Source organism: Aspergillus pseudodeflectus (genome assembly GCF_044049435.1).
Source record: "Aspergillus pseudodeflectus strain CBS 756.74 chromosome Unknown BJX68scaffold_6, whole genome shotgun sequence".
Taxonomy (NCBI): domain Eukaryota; kingdom Fungi; phylum Ascomycota; class Eurotiomycetes; order Eurotiales; family Aspergillaceae; genus Aspergillus; species Aspergillus pseudodeflectus.
The window spans coordinates 403,469-420,072 of NW_027263782.1; the positions used below are offsets into that span (position 1 = coordinate 403,469).

The following is a 16,604-nucleotide window of genomic DNA, read 5'->3' on the forward strand; positions in this document are numbered from 1 at the left end:
AAAGGGCCCGCTAAGGGCGGCTACCGGTACAATGGCCTTCAAGTTAGAGCCGAGGACAGCCAGATATGAGACATCGTATCTAGGATTTGTCGTTGTACTCCTCATATCCCTCCAAACCTTCCCAGCAAGGGGTGGCCCGCGCGGGCGATATCTCGCTTGGCGCTGTCCTGAGCTGTGATGGTGTGTATTTGACCAGCCTGTATCTTTGGCAGTCAGTTCACAACTCGTAGTAGTACACTGAACGTCCTACTTACTGATTGAGTGTACATCGGTGGCTTTGCTAGGAATACTATGGCTCTCCGTTGATGAGCATTCAATCTGTATTTAACGCCGTTTATCCAGGGTAGGTTGTACTTACTATCTTTTCTCAATACACTCCGACCGTAAATATACACCTTAGTCTTGTTGACACCAGAAGGGGAGAACGCGAACGACCGAGGGGGGCAAGGATCGGTATTATCCCACTCCTAATTCTTCCACAGTCCGTAGAACTGAAGAGATCGCGATTTCAACTCGAGGCTTCGTAGGGCTCCGGCTTATTCTCGGGCTAACAATAACAACTACGTTTGCGGGCGCTCTTTCCGGGGCTGCCGCCAGAGTCAGCATACCTAGACGAACCATTATAGTTCAAGCCCATCTACTAGTAGTCTCTATATTTTGATATCGAGGACTACTACAATAAACTGGAAGCTGTCATCACCTTACTAAGATAACGAGTGCCTCCAGGAGGCGGGCGTATCAGTGTTACCAGGACCCACCCAGGCTGTATGTACCAGGGATCCACACAAAGATCTCCCGCTTGGGCGCCGTCTCTGCGACTGACTTGCATGCATTCGAGCTTGAGTGGACATCGCTTCGTGGCTCCTGCGACAACTCTCCCCCTTCCTACCGACTTTGACCCTTGTGGCCACTGGCCCAATGGGTACCGCGACCTTCTCCTATCAACTGGCTGACGGCACACGAGTCATCATGGGTGGATCGGGGGCTGCTCCTTCAACGAAAGGAGTACGATTCCCACCACGCCACCATAGGCACTGCAGAGGCTCCATCTGGCCGCCCATCTGTCGACTAAGCCGGCAATCTAGCCTTGATCCTGTTGGCGCAGTACTGGTGGGTTAGGAAGGATCTTCGCTTGCTTTTTCTCTTTCAAGGCGCTATCAATCCCTCGCTGACCCTCCTTTCTATCAGTATACTACAGCTAATAATGATTTCTCCGGTCCTATAGTGTGCGTTTTTCCTGCAGCTCCTCGGAAATATACTCGGGCATATGATTTCTTCTTTTGCGCTTTCTTCTGCCCATTCTCTTTTTATTCTCTTACTGCCGCTGCTAAATCTTCGTCCGGAGGCTTCTTCTTCTCTTCTTCTACAGTTGCCCTCCTCTCTATCGACAGTGCGGCATCTCCGGGGTGGAAACCGTTGACCCGAAGCAGATTCGTTGGGCTCCTCACTTTGGTTCTTGAGCTGGTCTCTTGTACATTGTTAAATTTCGCACACCTTTAGTCAAATTCCGGACACATGTGGACTGTCTGAAGTTACCGGCTATCAGTTACCGTCAACCATGAAGTGGGCAACTTCAAGCTCGCTGCTTGCCCTGCTAGCAGGGACTGCAACAGGCTGGCCCTACGAGGAGTCTTTGGTCGACTACAATCTCAATGTGAACAAGAATGCCGCCACTCCAGCAGACTACACCGCACCAGAATGGCCGAATCACAAATACATGCCTTCGCCGGACAATTGGAGGTTTCCATTCTATACCCTCTTCCTAGATCGATTTGTCAACGGTGACCCTACCAACGATAATATAAATGGCACGCTTTTCGAACATGACCTAAACTCGAATCAAATGCGACACGGCGGTGATGCACAAGGCTTGGTTGATACACTTGACTACCTTCAAGGAATGGGAATCAAGGTTTGACTCTTCCCGTTCAATTTCCCAAGCTTTTTCCGCTTTACTAACGCTGCTATTAGGGCATCTATCTCGCAGGTACCGTTCTCATGAATCAACCTTGGGGTGCGGATGGTTACTCGATCTTGGATACAACATTGTTGGACAAGCATTTTGGCACGATTCAAACTTGGAGAAACGCAATCGATGAAATCCATAAGCGAAAGATGTACGTGTTGTTTGACAACACTATTGCAACGTAAGTTTACCAGTGACCTATTTTCCTTCTAAATTCGTACTGATCATTACAGAATGGGCGATTTGATTGGCTTTGAAGGCTATTTAAATGTCACTACCCCATTCTCCGTCAAGGAACACGAAGCCCTTTGGAAAACTGACCGCCGCTATGTTGATTTTGATATCGGAAACGAGTACAACAGAACTTGTGAATATCCTAGATTCTGGAACGAGACTGGTTGGCCAGTTGATAAGGATGTCCGCGATCAGCTTCAGGGCTGTTATGACAGCGATTTTGACCAGTATGGTGACAGGGAGGCGTTTGGTGTCTACCCAGACTGGGAGCGTCAATTGGCCAAGTTTGCTTCAGTGCAAGATCGTCTCCGTGAATGGAACCCCAGCGTCCGAGAGAGATTGATCAGACACTCTTGCATGATAATCAAAGCTCTGGATATTGATGGCTTCCGCTATGACAAGGCCACACAATCTACCGTTGATGCTCTGGGAGACATGTCAAGTGCTTATCGGGAGTGTGCCCGAGACGTTGGCAAGGACAATTTCTTTCTACCTGGGGAGATTACAGGCGGGAATAACTTTGGTGCAATCTACCTTGGACGTGGCAGACAGCCAAACCAATACCCCGACTCTGCAATGGATTCAATGCGAATGGACAACAAGTCTGACCATCAGTACTTCCTTCGTGAGGACGGCCTACAGGCCCTTGATAGCGCGGCCTTTCACTATTCAACCTATCGCTCACTTACTCGGTTTCTTGGGCTTGATGGCAATCTCGCTGCTGGTTACGACACCCCTGTTGACTGGACTGATGCTTGGAACGTGATGGTGATGACCAACGACATGATCAACGCGAATACCGGAAAATTTGACCCACGCCACATGTATGGTGCCACGAATCAAGACGTGTTCCGCTGGCCAGCGCTGGAGCAAGGCATTGAGAGGCAGCTGTTGGGGATGTTTATCACCACCCTACATCTTCCTGGAATTCCACTCTTGCTTTGGGGGGAAGAGCAAGGTTTCTACATATTAGATGCAACAGCAGATAATTACGTTTATGGCCGTCAGGCCATGTCCCCGGCCACGGCATGGAGAACCCATGGTTGCTTTGCATTGACTGCAGGCCAATACTACAATTGGCCTATCGGTCAGGGGCGCGAGGGTTGCCATGACGAAACAGTTGCCTACGATCACCGCGATCCTTCCCACCCTATCCGGAATATTATCAAACACATGTACCAACTTCGACAGGATTTCGAGGTTTTGAATGACGGATACTCTGTTCAAAAGCTGTCTAATCAAACTCGAGAGGTGTTCTACCCGGGCTCAAATGGTACGGCCACAGAGATTGGCGTGTGGTCTGTCCTGAGAGATGCGGTATATAAAGTCCAAGAGCTCGATGACAACCAGCCAGTCTGGCTGGTATATCAGAATGACAACAAGACGGTTGAGTACAGGTTCGACTGCAGCGACAATGACACGGCCTTGATCTCCCCTTTCGCCACCGAAACCACTGTTGTCAATCTGTTCTACCCGCACGACGAGTACGACTTAAAAGACAGCCCGATGAAGCTCCATCTCAACGGCTCCAAAGAGTTCAATGGCTGCCTCGATTCAATGACTCTAAAACCTTTCGAGTTCAAGGCATTTGTTCCCAAGAGCCGGTTTGTTCGACCCCGACCCATGATTACCAGAATAACACCAGGGCATGATCAACCCCTCATCTCCAAAGTCGCATCCGACGAAGCAGAGGATATTGATGTGAGCATCTACTTCTCCACCGAAATGGACTGTGACTCCGTCACGAAGGCCATCTCGGTCCGGTCCACGACAGAGTCCGGAAGAACAGCTTCTATTGACAAGAACCATGTCAACTGCAAGAAAATGGACCCGAGTGAGACGCAATGGACTGCTCAAATTCCTAGCACATGGGTATGGACGTCGAAACTGACGGGAGCCTACAACGGCATTCATCGTCTGACTGTCACCAATGCTACTACTGAGAATGGTGACCACTCTACAGAAGCGGTTGATCACTTTCTCATCCGCGTCGGCCAGGCCGAAAACCCCATGGTATCTACCGCAGCAAATTACTCCACCGACCTCCTCCACCAGTATGACAATGGGACGCTCTACATACGACATAAAGCCGCAGGCGCCGACAAGTACCGGTACTCGACCAACTGGGGTAGCTCTTTCTCTGACTGGCGAGATTACAAGGGTGGCGAGACGATGATCGAAGAACTACCCTGGTCTGGGACAGACAAGCAGAAGTGGCAAGGAAAGCACGTGCGAGTCGAATACTGGAGCAAGTTGACTGGCAGCAGTAGCTATGTCCAGGAGGGCGACTATGGTGTTGATCGCCAGCGACGTTTCCCTCATCTCTTCTTCAATGGACCGTACAACCAGTACGGTTACGATGCTGGTTTGGCCAACGAGGTGAAACAAGACATTGACGGCTATTGGAAGTACAGACTTCGAGTGGAGTTTCCAGCTCAGGGACAGTTCAATGTTTGGGGCATGAACCCGGATGGGGAACCCGACCAAAGCTTTGTTTTCGGCGACCTTGATGCCGACGGAGTACTTGATCGCATGCCACCTTCATCACTGAGCCAGCTTTCTGTCAACATTACCGAACGGCCACCGTCTTCGTACCTGTCATGGGATCTTTGGATCGACGATGGCACCCAACGAATCCATTTCCAGCCGTCAGGGTCCAGAAACATTCAGCTGGCTGTCTATATCCTCCTTTGGCTTGTGCCTCTTGTGACGGCCGCAGGGTGTGTATATGCTTTCATGAAGTCTTTCTATCAGGTCAAGTTCAATCAGGTTGGAATAAGTGAGAAGAAATCGCTTTTTTCGTTCCTGTTCTCCAGGAATAACTCCACCAATCCCCTTGTTCGGCTCGCCAATAAGTCCGGTTTCCTCCAGAGCACACCTGCTTTCGGAACAGGATCCTCGCAAAGGCGTTCAGTTCTCATCGCCACTATGGAGTACGACATTGAGGATTGGGGCATCAAGATCAAAATTGGCGGGCTTGGGGTTATGGCTCAACTGATGGGGAAGAATCTGGGGCATCAAGATTTGATTTGGGTCGTTCCATGCGTGGGAGGCGTGGACTATCCAGAGGACCAACCCGCGGAGCCAATGTTTGTGACAGTCCTTGGAAATGTCTATGAAGTGAAGGTCCAGTATCATGTGCTGAACAACATTACTTATGTTCTTCTGGATGCTCCTGTGTTCCGTCAGCAATCAAAGGCTGAACCCTACCCTGCCCGCATGGACGACCTTGACAGCGCGATCTACTACTCCGCCTGGAATCAATGTATCGCCGAAACCATCAAACGTTTCCCCATCGATCTTTATCATATTAACGACTATCATGGTTCTATCGCCCCGCTTTACCTTCTCCCTCAGACGGTTCCAGTGTGTCTCTCGCTACACAATGCAGAGTTCCAAGGCCTCTGGCCCATGCGAACCCAGAAGGAAAGAGATGAGGTATGCTCGGTCTTTAATATCGAGGTCGATGTTGCAAGGCGATATGTCCAATTCGGCGAGGTCTTCAACATGCTTCATGCCGGTGCAAGCTATCTTCGTGTTCATCAACAAGGGTTCGGCGCTGTGGGAGTTTCGAGGAAATATGGAAAACGTTCCTACGCTCGTTATCCAATTTTCTGGGGCCTTAAGAAAGTTGGGAATCTTCCAAACCCTGATCCCTCGGACACTGCCGAATGGAACAAGGAGCTGCCTAAGGATAGTGATATTCAGGTGGATCCGACCTACGAGGCAAGCAGAGCGGAGCTCAAGCGCCAGGCACAAGAGTGGGCTGGTCTTGCTCAAAACCCTAACGCCGACCTTCTCGTCTTCGTGGGGCGATGGTCAATGCAAAAAGGAATCGATTTGATTGCTGATGTTATGCCTGCCGTCTTGGAAGCCCGTCCCAATGTCCAGTTGATCTGTGTTGGCCCGGTTATTGATCTCTATGGAAAGTTTGCTGCCCTCAAGCTAGATCGAATGATGAAGCTCTACCCTGGACGTGTGTACTCGAAACCTGAGTTCACTGCACTTCCTCCCTTCATTTTTTCAGGCGCTGAGTTTGCTTTGATTCCTTCGCGTGATGAACCATTTGGATTAGTAGCCGTGGAATTCGGCCGTAAAGGAGCCTTGGGCATTGGAGCAAGGGTGGGTGGTCTTGGCCAGATGCCAGGTTGGTGGTATAACGTCGAGTCCACAACCACTGCCCATCTTCTTCACCAGTTCAAATTGGCTATTGGAAGTGCGCTCAGCTCTAAGCCTCAAGTCCGGGCAAAAATGCGTGCAAGGTCTGCGAAACAGCGGTTTCCTGTTGCTCAATGGGTTGAGGATCTGGAAATTCTCCAGTCAACGGCGATGCGAATTCACAGCAAGGGCCTAGTCAAATCCAACGGCCAGCCATACATGCCCTCTGGGTACAACACCCCGAACGGAATGATGACACCACCAATTGCCTCGACCGGAACTGTGACCCCGACTGGAGTACAGACGCCTCCTCTGGCTCACTCGCGTTCAGGAAGCTACTCAAACATCAACCGCTTGAGCGCCTATGGGCCTCAACAGCGGAACACAATTGTATACAGCAGGGATCCTAGTCCAGGTGGTGATGAGCAACATAGATCCAGCATTGGCCGACATCTATCCCTTGGTGTCCGCGCTGGACCTGGACATCTGATCCGCCGTGGTCGCCGCAGGCTGAGGAGAAACAGCCAAGCTGGGACGGACGAAAACGCAAGCGTTTCCATGACCGAAGAGAGCAGTGATGACGACTTTATCCCGAGTTTCTACGGTGAATCAGAATATACCCTTACTCCTGAACAAGCAGAGGAAGCTCGCCGAGAGGACATCGCAGCGCAGCAGGAGACCCCCCATTCTACCGTCAGGGACTTTTTCAGTCGGAGACACTCCAGCCAGAGCTCAATTTTTTCTCGTTCGATGCTATCCCCCGCGAGCTCGACGACCTTTGATGGTGATGAAACTCTCGTACCGCCTGCACCACCATTTTCTCAACCCGGAAACCGTCTCAGCAGTGCGTCTGTCCTCTCTGTCGATTCGATCATTGGGGAGAAGAAAGACTACAAGCTGCAAAAGGTTGACCCGTCGTTTACGGACAGCACTGGGGAGTTCTATAGGGTGTTCGAAGCCAAGCTTGAAAGACTCAACGGCGCCAATTCTGAATCACAGCTTTGTATCGAAGAGTATCTCGAGAAGAGTGAGAAGAAGTGGTTTGACAGATTCCGTGACGCAAAGCTCGGCCGCAACCAGTCGCCTTCATCATCAGTCTTCCGCACCAAGTTCGAGGGCTCTTCGCCTATGGCAATTTCAAACGAGGAGGTCGGATCGCGTGAAAGTGGAAGCCCTCCCAGGAGGCCAGACGAATTCCTCCTTGGAAACGACTACGTTCCGCCCTCTGGTCTCAGGAAGTGGATGCAAGTGCGAATCTTTGACTGGCCAATCTACTCTTTCATCCTTGGTCTTGGACAGATTATCGCGGCCAATTCGTATCAGATTACACTGCTCACTGGCGAAGTCGGCCAGAGGCCTGAAAAGCTCTATGGAATCGCGACTGTCTACCTCATGAGTTCTATTATCTGGTGGTTCTTGTTTCGCTTCTGTAAATCTGTTGTGGTACTGTCTCTTCCTTGGTTGCTCTATGGTCTCGCATTTGTTTTCATTGGAATCACACATTACGAAAGTGATGGGTTTGCCAGAGCTTGGATTCAGAACGTGGGCGCTGGAACGTACGCTGCGGCTTCAGCCAGTGGTTCACTATTCTTCGCCCTCAACTTTGGAGATGAAAGCGGTGCCCCAGTCAAGGAGTGGGTGTCGCGTGCATGCATCATTCAAGGCACTCAGCAAGCCTACATCATCGGTCTGTGGTACTGGGGAACGTCCATCTCACAAGCAGTTACTAGGGGCATTCCCAATGTCCAGTCTCATATTACGGAGACCTGGAGAATGACGTACGTATATTCGAGTCATTGTACAGCTTTACACTGCTAACAATTCTCTAGGGCCATTTGTATGCCTATAGCAGTTTTCCTCTGGATCCTTGGTCTCCTTGTGTTTTTCGGTCTACCGAACTATTATCGTCAGACACCTGGAAAGGTTCCATCTTTCTATCAGTCGGTATCCCGTCGCAAGATTATCCTGTGGAACTTCGTGGTTGTCATTTTACAGAACTTCTTCCTTAGCGCACCCTACGGAAGAAACTGGAGCTGTGAGTACACTCGCACCGATGAATCACACACCAAAAACTAACATGGTATAGTCCTTTGGAGTTCAGTCCATGCCGATGCGTGGCAAATCGGGCTTCTCGTGGTTCTCTTCTTCGGCTTCGTCTGGGTCGGCATTCTGTTCGTATTCGGCTACCTCTCGAAATCCCACAGTTGGATCCTGCCAGTCTTTGCCTGCGGTCTCGGGGCTCCCCGCTGGGCACAGATCTGGTGGGGTGTCTCAGGAATGGGTCTGTTCCTACCCTGGGCCGGCAGCTATACAAGCGGAGCCCTTGTATCCCGCAGTCTCTGGCTCTGGCTGGGTATCCTGGACTCGCTTCAAGGCCTCGGCTTTGGCATGATTCTGCTCCAAACCCTAACCCGGATGCACATCTGCTTCACCCTCCTTGCATCTCAAGTGCTGGGCTCAATCGCGACTATCTGCGCTAGAGCATTTGCTCCGAACAATACCGGTCCTGGACCAATTTCGCCTGATATCACTGATGGCCCTAGCTCTGTCGCTAATGCGTGGTTCTGGATTTCTCTGTTCTTCCAGTTGTTGATTTGGTATGTCCTTTATAGCCCTACCTCAAGATTTATGTCAACTAACACCTCTCAACAGTGCCGGTTTTCTACTGTTCTTCCGGAAAGAGCAGCTCACAAAACCATAAAGGGCTTCTCAGCAGTGCCACCGTCAGCATATACTACTCAAATCAACAATGGGACTCCACATATGACGCCCCTTGTACATTATCCGAACCGGTCCTCATGACAATCCATCCACCGGCTTCGCTATCCAAACGACCTCTTTATCTATCTGCATATTCTCGCAATTCTTGACGATATTTTACCCTCTAATGGGGAAACGACTTCGAGTCTACCTAATGAACCGGATGTTGAATGTTAATATGGTCCATCACCTAATCAGCTTGTCCGCTACTCACTTACGACACGTATGGGGCAAGACATGTATTTAATGATTCTTTTTTCTTTTTCTTTTTCAATCTGTTGCTGTTTCCCTATTTCATTTTGTCTAGAAAAACACTTTTGGGTTTTACCCGATGCCTATCTGAGGGAAATACTTAGTTCTCATGAAGGATGGTATCGAAGAAGAGTTAATTATGGTATGAATATACGAGGTCCTGACATCTGCTTCTTAACGCAGTCTTACTCTTTAGATCTGAGTGGCAAGATATTTGTAATAAGATAATATATTGACTGCTATAGCCTGGTATATTGTTCGTACTAGTGGTTGTAATAAGTAAAGAAAATTCCGAAACTCGTCCCAATGCCTTGATGCCATGGATCCTGAATAAAAACAAGAAAAAAAAATTCTTTTCGCACGGCTAACGCAATCTCGTATCAAGTGACTCATTATGGAGAGAGAAAAAGGGGGAAGAGAGATAGACGGGGCTGGATTTGAATAGATCGGTGGGAGCATCATGTCTACCACTCCAGAGGCTCGCCCTTGACGTCGCCGCGATTCGTCTTGGGAACAGGCGCAGCCTCAACCATGGTCGCACCACCGCGTTTCCCACGTCGAAGGTAGGCCTTGCCATCGAGCCAGGGAGTCTCGAGGGTACGCTTGGCTTCGAAGGTGCGAATCTTGTCCTCCATCTGAAGGGTGAGACCAATGTCATCGAGGCCGTTGACGAGGCAGTGCTTGCGGAAGCCATCAACGTCAAAGGAAGCCAGCACGTTGCCCTCGGCATCCTTGATCTGCTGGTTAACGAGGTCGACCTCGACCTCGCGGCCAGCGCGGGCCTCCTCGGCGATCTTCTCGAGAACAGCGGCGTCGGGAATGACGACGGGGAGCATGCCGTTCTTAAAGGTGTTGTTGAAGAAGATATCGGCGAACGAGGGTGCGATTATGCACTTGATGCCGAAGTCTAGGAGCGCCCAGGGGGCGTGTTCGCGGGAGGAGCCGCAGCCGAAGTTGGGTCCCGTCACGACGAGGATCTTGGATTGGCGGTAGACACCCTGGTTGAGGATGAAGGAGGGATCTTCCTCATTGTTCTTGTAGCGGAGTTCGTAGAAGAGGGCTGTACCGAGACCGGTGCGTTTGATGGTCTTGAGGAACTGTTTGGGGATGATTGCGTCTGTGTCGACGTTGCTGCGGTCCATGGGGGCAGCGATGCCCTTGAGGTTTGTGAATTTGGGGAGGCCGGCGGAGGCGCCAGCGGCGCCGGAGGAGGCGGAGGTGTTGGTGTGGGGTTCGTTATCGGCGGGCTGGTCGAGGATGCGGTCGAATTCTTCCTCTGTGTCGACCTCTTCGGCTTCAGGCTGAACGTCGACCTTTGGTTGGACCTTGCCGAGACGTGGGCTGGCGACAAGGTGTTCACGGACGTCGGCGAGCTTACCGACAATGGCGGCTGTGGCAGCCATGGCGGGGGACATGAGGTGGGTGCGGCCACCGGCGCCCTGGCGGCCTTCGAAGTTGCGGTTGGAGGTGGAAGCGCAGCGCTCCTGCGGGGAGAGGATGTCGGGGTTCATTCCTAGGCACATGGAGCAGCCAGCCTCGCGCCACTCGAAGCCTGCGTCGACGAAGATCTTGTCAAGACCCTCGGCTTCGGCTTGTTGCTTGACCAGACCGGATCCGGGGACGACCATGGCACGCTTAATGTTGGCGGCAATCTGCTTGCCGCGCACGACCTTGGCGGCGGCGCGCAAGTCCTCGATACGCGAGTTTGTGCAAGATCCAATGAAGACCTTGTCGACGGTGACGTCCTTCATGGGGGTTCCAGCAGTCAAGCCCATGTATTCGAGAGCCCGTGTGCAGGCGAGCTTGCGTGCCTCATCCTCAAAGTCGTCGGGCCCAGGGACAACTCCGGTGATAGGAACAACATCCTGGGGAGAGGTACCCCATGAGATCGTGGGGACGATGTCCTTGGCATCGACCAGGAGGGTCTTGTCGTAGACAGCATCCTCGTCGGAAGCCAAGCTAGACCAGTAGCTGACGGCCTTCTTCCACTCGGCGCTGTCGTACTTGGGCGCCAAAGGGCGGCCCTTGAGGTACTCAAACGTGATCTCGTCGGGTGCGACCATGCCAGCACGCGCACCACCCTCAATGGACATGTTGCACACGGACATGCGAGCCTCCATGCTCAGCCCACGAATGACGGAGCCGCAGAACTCGATAACGCACCCTGTACCACCAGCGGTTCCAATCAATCCGATAACGTGCAGAACGACATCCTTCGATGTAACGCCAGCTGGGAGCTCGCCGTCAACCTGGATCTTCATGTTCTTGCTGCGGCGGGTGATGAGGGTCTGAGTAGCGAGGACGTGCTCGACTTCACTGGTACCGATACCGAAGGCAAGGGAGCCGAAGGCACCGTGTGTGGAAGTGTGGCTGTCACCGCAGACGACAGTTGTGCCGGGGAGAGTGAAACCCTGCTCGGGACCAATAACGTGCACGATACCCTGGCGCTTGTCACCCATTCCAAAGTATGTAAGACCAAAGTCCTTGACGTTCTCCTCGAGGGTCGAGCATTGCAGGCGGGAGTCGTTCTCTTCAATGAATTCTTCGACGTTCTTGAAGTTTTTTCGCGATGTGGTGGGGATGTTCTAGCAAGAAGACTGTCAGTCTTTGTTCACCAAGATATGGCGTCACACAGAAAAGCTTACATGGTCGACAGTGACAAGGGTGCAGTCCGGCCGGCGGACTTTGCGGCTTGCGTTCTTCAGGCCTTCAAAGGCTTGCTATTTAACTTGTCAGCGGCGAAACAAAACTACCTGACGCGAGGCGAATCGCTCAGACGTACTGGAGAGGTCACTTCGTGGACCAGATGTCTGTCTAGTAAAAGTTAGCGTACTGTCGCGAATCAAGATTCAACGCTTGCGCATCATACCGATATAGATCAGGAGAGTGCCATCTTCCTGCTCGTTCACAATGTGAGCATCCAAAACCTTGTCGTACAAGGTCTTGGGCTTCCTGTCAGCGCCAGGCATGAGGGGCAAAGATAGAGTGATAGAGTCAACGAGTATCGAGTATTAGGAGTAGCGAGAAGGGGTATATCTCGGTCAGAGGAGGGGAGAACGGCCACTCCGGAGGAATTGATAATCAAATGTATGGAGTTTCACAGCAGGCACGAAGCGTCCGGGGTTCTTTAAAGAATCTTTCTCCATCGCGATGTCGCTGGCCACAGCATCGAGGGGCTCTGGAACAGCCCCGATTTCGGGTGGTAAGAGACAATTGCGCCCGCACCGATTGGTAGATCACAGACCCACCTGCTCCGATGGCGGCCTGGGAGTCGGCACGCGGCGCTTAGTCCCGGAGGTCGTCCAGTCAGACCAGTTGACGGTCTAATCGAGCGCTTCTGTTTGGTTCGATAAACCTCGCCATTTATGCATCTCTCCGTGAATTGCATGGATGGTGGCTCTTGAAGAGGCCTGAGCCTAAGCTGTAATGCTACGTCTTTCAAGTGCCAAGTTGGAGTAGCTGCGGCCACAGGAGCCCCACGGGCAGATAGGCGTGGGGTAATGTCGCCGCAGTCGGGATACGGACTCCGTCGTTCTTCAGTTGATGCTGGAATTGAATACTACTTGCGACGAACCGTTTTACAACCTAAGCTCACGGGTATATGCTTTCAGAATCATGCATGAGGCTGGCCGAGCAGAGAAAACCTAAATTTCATTACGCTCCGATACTGAATCACTGATAAATAAATACAGACAGGACTTGTGGTTCGCAAAACCCTCCGCAACACTGCTCAACACACAACTCAGCCAGAATGGCGTTGCCAACTGCATCTATCACTTTGGCGTGATTGCCTTGAGCGCTGGCGGAACCGCATACTGGGCACCAAAGGTTATCCACGGACTGACGGCACCGGTGATCCTAGGATCATTTCCGATCATATTCTGCGGGAAACCGACGTCGAAGGGCTTGACACTTTCAAGGTATTGAATTTGCTCCGGGGTGAGCTTTATCTTGAGTGCCTGGATGTTATCGTGGAGATGTTCTACCTTTCGCCCACCAACGATGGGGAACACGTTGGGAACTTTTTGCAGCACATAAGCAAGGGCGATAGCTGTGACCGACTCGATTCCATGCTCCGCGGCAACCTTGGCGAGTGCTTCGCTCATCTTGACTTCGTCGGGGGTCTGCTCGCCTGCACCCAGCATGGCCCGCAATCCCTCGCCCTTCTTGCGGCGCTCCTCCATGGCCTTTGCAGACTGGAACTTGCCGCTTCCAAGCACGTCCCAGGGCGCGAGGGCCATGCCGAAATGAATGGCCATTGGGATAATATCGCGCTCGAAATCCCTTAGCATCACGTTCCATCGGCCCTGATAGACACTAAATGGCGTCTTTCCATGCGCGCGAGCATATATATTAGCCGCGCTAACAACCCACGCAGGCGTATCCGAGATACCCAAGTACAACACCTTCCCCTGCTCAACCATAATATGCAGACTATCCATCAACTCCTCAATTGAAGTTGTATAGTCCCACCAATGCACATAGAGAATATCAATCCACTCCGTCTGCAACTTCTTCAGCGAATCCCGAAGACTCATATGCAACGACCGTTTATGATTCCCACAGTGGTTCGGCGCATTCCCCTTCCCCAACTCATAGCTCTTATAGTCTGTGGTATACTTGGTCGCGATGACCATGCGATCGCGGTTTCCCCGCGCTGCCATCCATTCACCCAGCCAAGTTTCTGACTGCTCAGATTGATAGTTGTTGGCTGTGTCGATGAAGTTGCCGCCTGCTTCGACGAAGGCGTCAAGCAGCTTGAAAGAGGATTCTTTGTCCATTGAGCCCATGAAGCCGGACCAGGCGTCTCCAATTGACATTGCGCCTAGTTGCAGTGGCGATACCCGGATTCCAGCGCTCGAGGAAAGGATGCGGTACCGGCCCAGCTCGGTGGCTGGCTCGGGGGCGGGCGTCATGAAGTCGACCATTTCGATGGTTTGATGCTTGATTAAGTTGATTTAGGGGGTATTGAGTGTAGAGCGTATTGCTAATTGATATAGACTGATAGAAAGGCTTGCCTTGTTGCTTTCCCTCGTCAGGGCAGTTCCAGGTATTTATACAACGAACAACGACAACCAGACATCCTGCGAGTATGCCAAGAGAATATTCCTATCCTATCTCCGGTCATCCTAGGGATATCCATAGTATCGTGAAATTGTCTTGATGTCATGGTCCATGCGATCCTGTGAATAAACCCACAAGCCACCCGGACATGCTGACTTTGTATGGTCAGCCCAAGCCAAGCGCGGAGTTAGGCCATTAATAAGCAGGAACGTGGAGCACGACCAAAAAATCGAGACCTGCAACCACCGGAGTTAGCGGCGGCACCGATCACCGAAAGTATGGAGATTGCGGCGGGTGGTCAGCACCCTGCAACAATCGAGGATCACAAATCGGAAACCGTGTTTCCGTGTAGATCTAAGGTGGCGATAGAGTGCTTATAGGCTGATTTCCGCTTGTAAAACTATGGCTATTCACTTGAGAATAGTAGAACAGGATATAGTATATTAAAGGTTGGATCACTCTATGTCTATAAGATCATCATCCCGAGCGCTCTGTTGTCTGTGGTAAATACCAACAATGCCAGGCAATGTCTCACAAAAAGACCAAAAAACCCACATACGATTTGGACGCCGACCATGCTCAATGCTAGTCGATCCTCTCTCATCGGGCCCATCCAGATTAGCCACAGGTTGAGGATGGTCAAGTTACTTGACTCGACGATTTCGCCCTGCTCGTTTTTCCGGATACGCGCGAGGCGAAGCCAGTGCAATAGTTCCAGAGCGGTCGCGATCAACGGCGAGGGAGGCACTGTCCATTCAGTCACTGACGCGTCCAAAAGTCCGGTCTCCACACTAAATTTGGGGAGTCTGTGTCGAGGACAAGGAATCAGTTTGAAAACCTGGGGAGTCGAGTAGAGAAAGTTGAAGATCTGCGGAATAAACAAGAGCATCATGGTCTTGCTGAAATGTCCGAGGATTCCAACGACAACGAAAACCATGCCGGCAAAGTAGCAGTAGGTGTCCCCGACAAACACTTTCGATGGATACCAATTCTGGGAGAGAAGGGCGAGCGAGACTCCAACAAAGGGTAGCAAAAAGTATAGCGAGAAAAGATGCGAGTCGGTGGCAGGGTGGCGGAAGGGGGTGATCAGGTATAGTGCATCGTTAGCCATCAGCAAGACAGCAATCACGAGCGACTGAGCCACTTCAACTCCGTTGATGCCCGCCAGCATATTGATAGAGTTGGGGCAGAATATAGCCACCGCAGCCATGTAGACGTAGTACAAGAAGCCAAGATCGAGAAAGGTACCAAGGTAGGGCTGCAGGGGCACTGGGACAACAACATGCGTGACGCCAAAGTCTACAAAGTAGACCATAAGCATGGGAATTGATCCAAAGGCAGGAATCAGCACTTTGTGCCTCCACCGAATGTCGAGCAGGTCGTCTCCAATCCCAAGGATGACAATGCACTGAAGCGATAAAAGACCGGAGAGATATGAAGCAAGCTGAAAACTCATCTGTCAGTATTACCAGCAAATTGAACATCATGAAAATCAAGTACGAACCCTTTCATGGGGAAACCTGTGCAGTGTCCGACCTGTCTCTACATGATGCACTTCAATAACAACATCGCGATTACCACCGCCAGAAGTGGCGGCCACGATGTCCTTGTAGAACGCAAAGGGAATGAAGAAGATGAGTACGAGAAGGTATACAACCGCACAGACGGCGCCCATAGTTTCCGGTCTAGATTTGATCATCAGTAATAGAACGTGTAGACCAATTGTAGAGACTCACATGACAGGCCGATTTGGTTTGGCCATATCCTTCCCGCTTAAGCCTGCTTTGATGAAAACAGGTCCAAGCCATCTTATCATGCTAAAGGTGACGGCAAATGCAATTCCGCTGAATGCAAGAGAAGCCACCAACGGCGCGCCCTCACCCTCGAAAGTATTAGCCAGCACGCCAAGACAGGCGCCTGCAAGAATGATGAGACTCCACGTCTCTCGACGGGAGAGGGAGCTCGATTTTGGGTTGGCCATTATGAACGAAGAGCTCAACTATAGTCCCATTCCATTCCCTTTGCACTGGGCGAGACAAAGTGGTGGAAAATAGAAACACCACAATCTGGCCCGTTCAAGACAGATCATCAATAAATACGGCGGAGTATACGGAGGCTAAAAGTGGTGGCCGCGTGGCCGTTCGTTCTGCCCCGCGGATTCTCGGCGCCC

At 51.4% G+C, this 16,604-nt stretch overlaps 4 protein-coding genes across 4 annotated transcripts; 1 reads left to right on the top strand and 3 right to left on the bottom strand.

Annotated features, from left to right (window-relative positions):
• Positions 1-848: 848 nt before the first annotated feature.
• Positions 849-9,422, top strand: ags2 (alpha-1,3-glucan synthase Ags2). The gene is made up of 6 exons (XM_071048600.1): positions 849-1,912; positions 1,972-2,147; positions 2,200-8,136; positions 8,188-8,393; positions 8,445-8,955; positions 9,011-9,422. The coding sequence occupies exons 1-6, from the start codon at positions 1,559-1,561 to the stop codon at positions 9,057-9,059; spliced, it is 7,233 nt and encodes a 2,410-aa protein (XP_070903028.1). The 5' UTR covers positions 849-1,558; the 3' UTR covers positions 9,060-9,422.
• Positions 9,423-9,583: 161 nt separating this feature from the next.
• luA (3-isopropylmalate dehydratase LEU1) lies at positions 9,584-12,491 on the bottom strand. Its single transcript, XM_071038934.1, has 4 exons — positions 12,240-12,491; positions 12,153-12,184; positions 12,016-12,090; positions 9,584-11,955 (listed from the first exon to the last, which is right to left on the bottom strand). The coding sequence occupies exons 1-4, from the start codon at positions 12,337-12,339 to the stop codon at positions 9,835-9,837; spliced, it is 2,328 nt and encodes a 775-aa protein (XP_070903029.1). The 5' UTR covers positions 12,340-12,491; the 3' UTR covers positions 9,584-9,834.
• A 493-nt stretch (positions 12,492-12,984) lies between these two features.
• Positions 12,985-14,582, bottom strand: BJX68DRAFT_228930 (aldo/keto reductase). Its single transcript, XM_071038935.1, has one exon. It carries the CDS (start codon positions 14,296-14,298, stop codon positions 13,144-13,146), a length of 1,155 nt encoding a protein of 384 aa, XP_070903030.1. The 5' UTR covers positions 14,299-14,582; the 3' UTR covers positions 12,985-13,143.
• Positions 14,583-14,864: 282 nt separating this feature from the next.
• On the bottom strand, positions 14,865-16,519 carry BJX68DRAFT_177777 (UDP-N-acetylglucosamine--dolichyl-phosphate N-acetylglucosaminephosphotransferase). Its single transcript, XM_071037155.1, has 3 exons — positions 16,171-16,519; positions 15,939-16,119; positions 14,865-15,878 (listed from the first exon to the last, which is right to left on the bottom strand). Exons 1-3 carry the CDS (start codon positions 16,413-16,415, stop codon positions 14,901-14,903), a joined length of 1,404 nt encoding a protein of 467 aa, XP_070903031.1. The 5' UTR covers positions 16,416-16,519; the 3' UTR covers positions 14,865-14,900.
• Positions 16,520-16,604: the final 85 nt, after the last annotated feature.

Coding starts and splice junctions, on each gene's coding strand:
- ags2 (XM_071048600.1), top strand. CDS start 1,559: ATGAAGTGGGCAACTTCAAGCTCGCTGCTTGCCCTGCTAGCAGGGACT. Junction 2,148..2,199: donor TTTGACAACACTATTGCAAC/GTAAGTTTACCA, acceptor TGATCATTACAG/AATGGGCGATTTGATTGGCT. Junction 8,956..9,010: donor TTCTTCCAGTTGTTGATTTG/GTATGTCCTTTA, acceptor ACCTCTCAACAG/TGCCGGTTTTCTACTGTTCT.
- luA (XM_071038934.1), bottom strand. CDS start 12,339: ATGCCTGGCGCTGACAGGAAGCCCAAGACCTTGTACGACAAGGTTTTG. Junction 12,185..12,239: donor CACTCTCCTGATCTATATCG/GTATGATGCGCA, acceptor AACTTTTACTAG/ACAGACATCTGGTCCACGAA. Junction 11,956..12,015: donor CCCTTGTCACTGTCGACCAT/GTAAGCTTTTCT, acceptor TCTTCTTGCTAG/AACATCCCCACCACATCGCG.
- BJX68DRAFT_228930 (XM_071038935.1), bottom strand. CDS start 14,298: ATGGTCGACTTCATGACGCCCGCCCCCGAGCCAGCCACCGAGCTGGGC.
- BJX68DRAFT_177777 (XM_071037155.1), bottom strand. CDS start 16,415: ATGGCCAACCCAAAATCGAGCTCCCTCTCCCGTCGAGAGACGTGGAGT. Junction 16,120..16,170: donor AAACCAAATCGGCCTGTCAT/GTGAGTCTCTAC, acceptor GATCAAATCTAG/ACCGGAAACTATGGGCGCCG. Junction 15,879..15,938: donor ACAGGTTTCCCCATGAAAGG/GTTCGTACTTGA, acceptor ATGAGTTTTCAG/CTTGCTTCATATCTCTCCGG.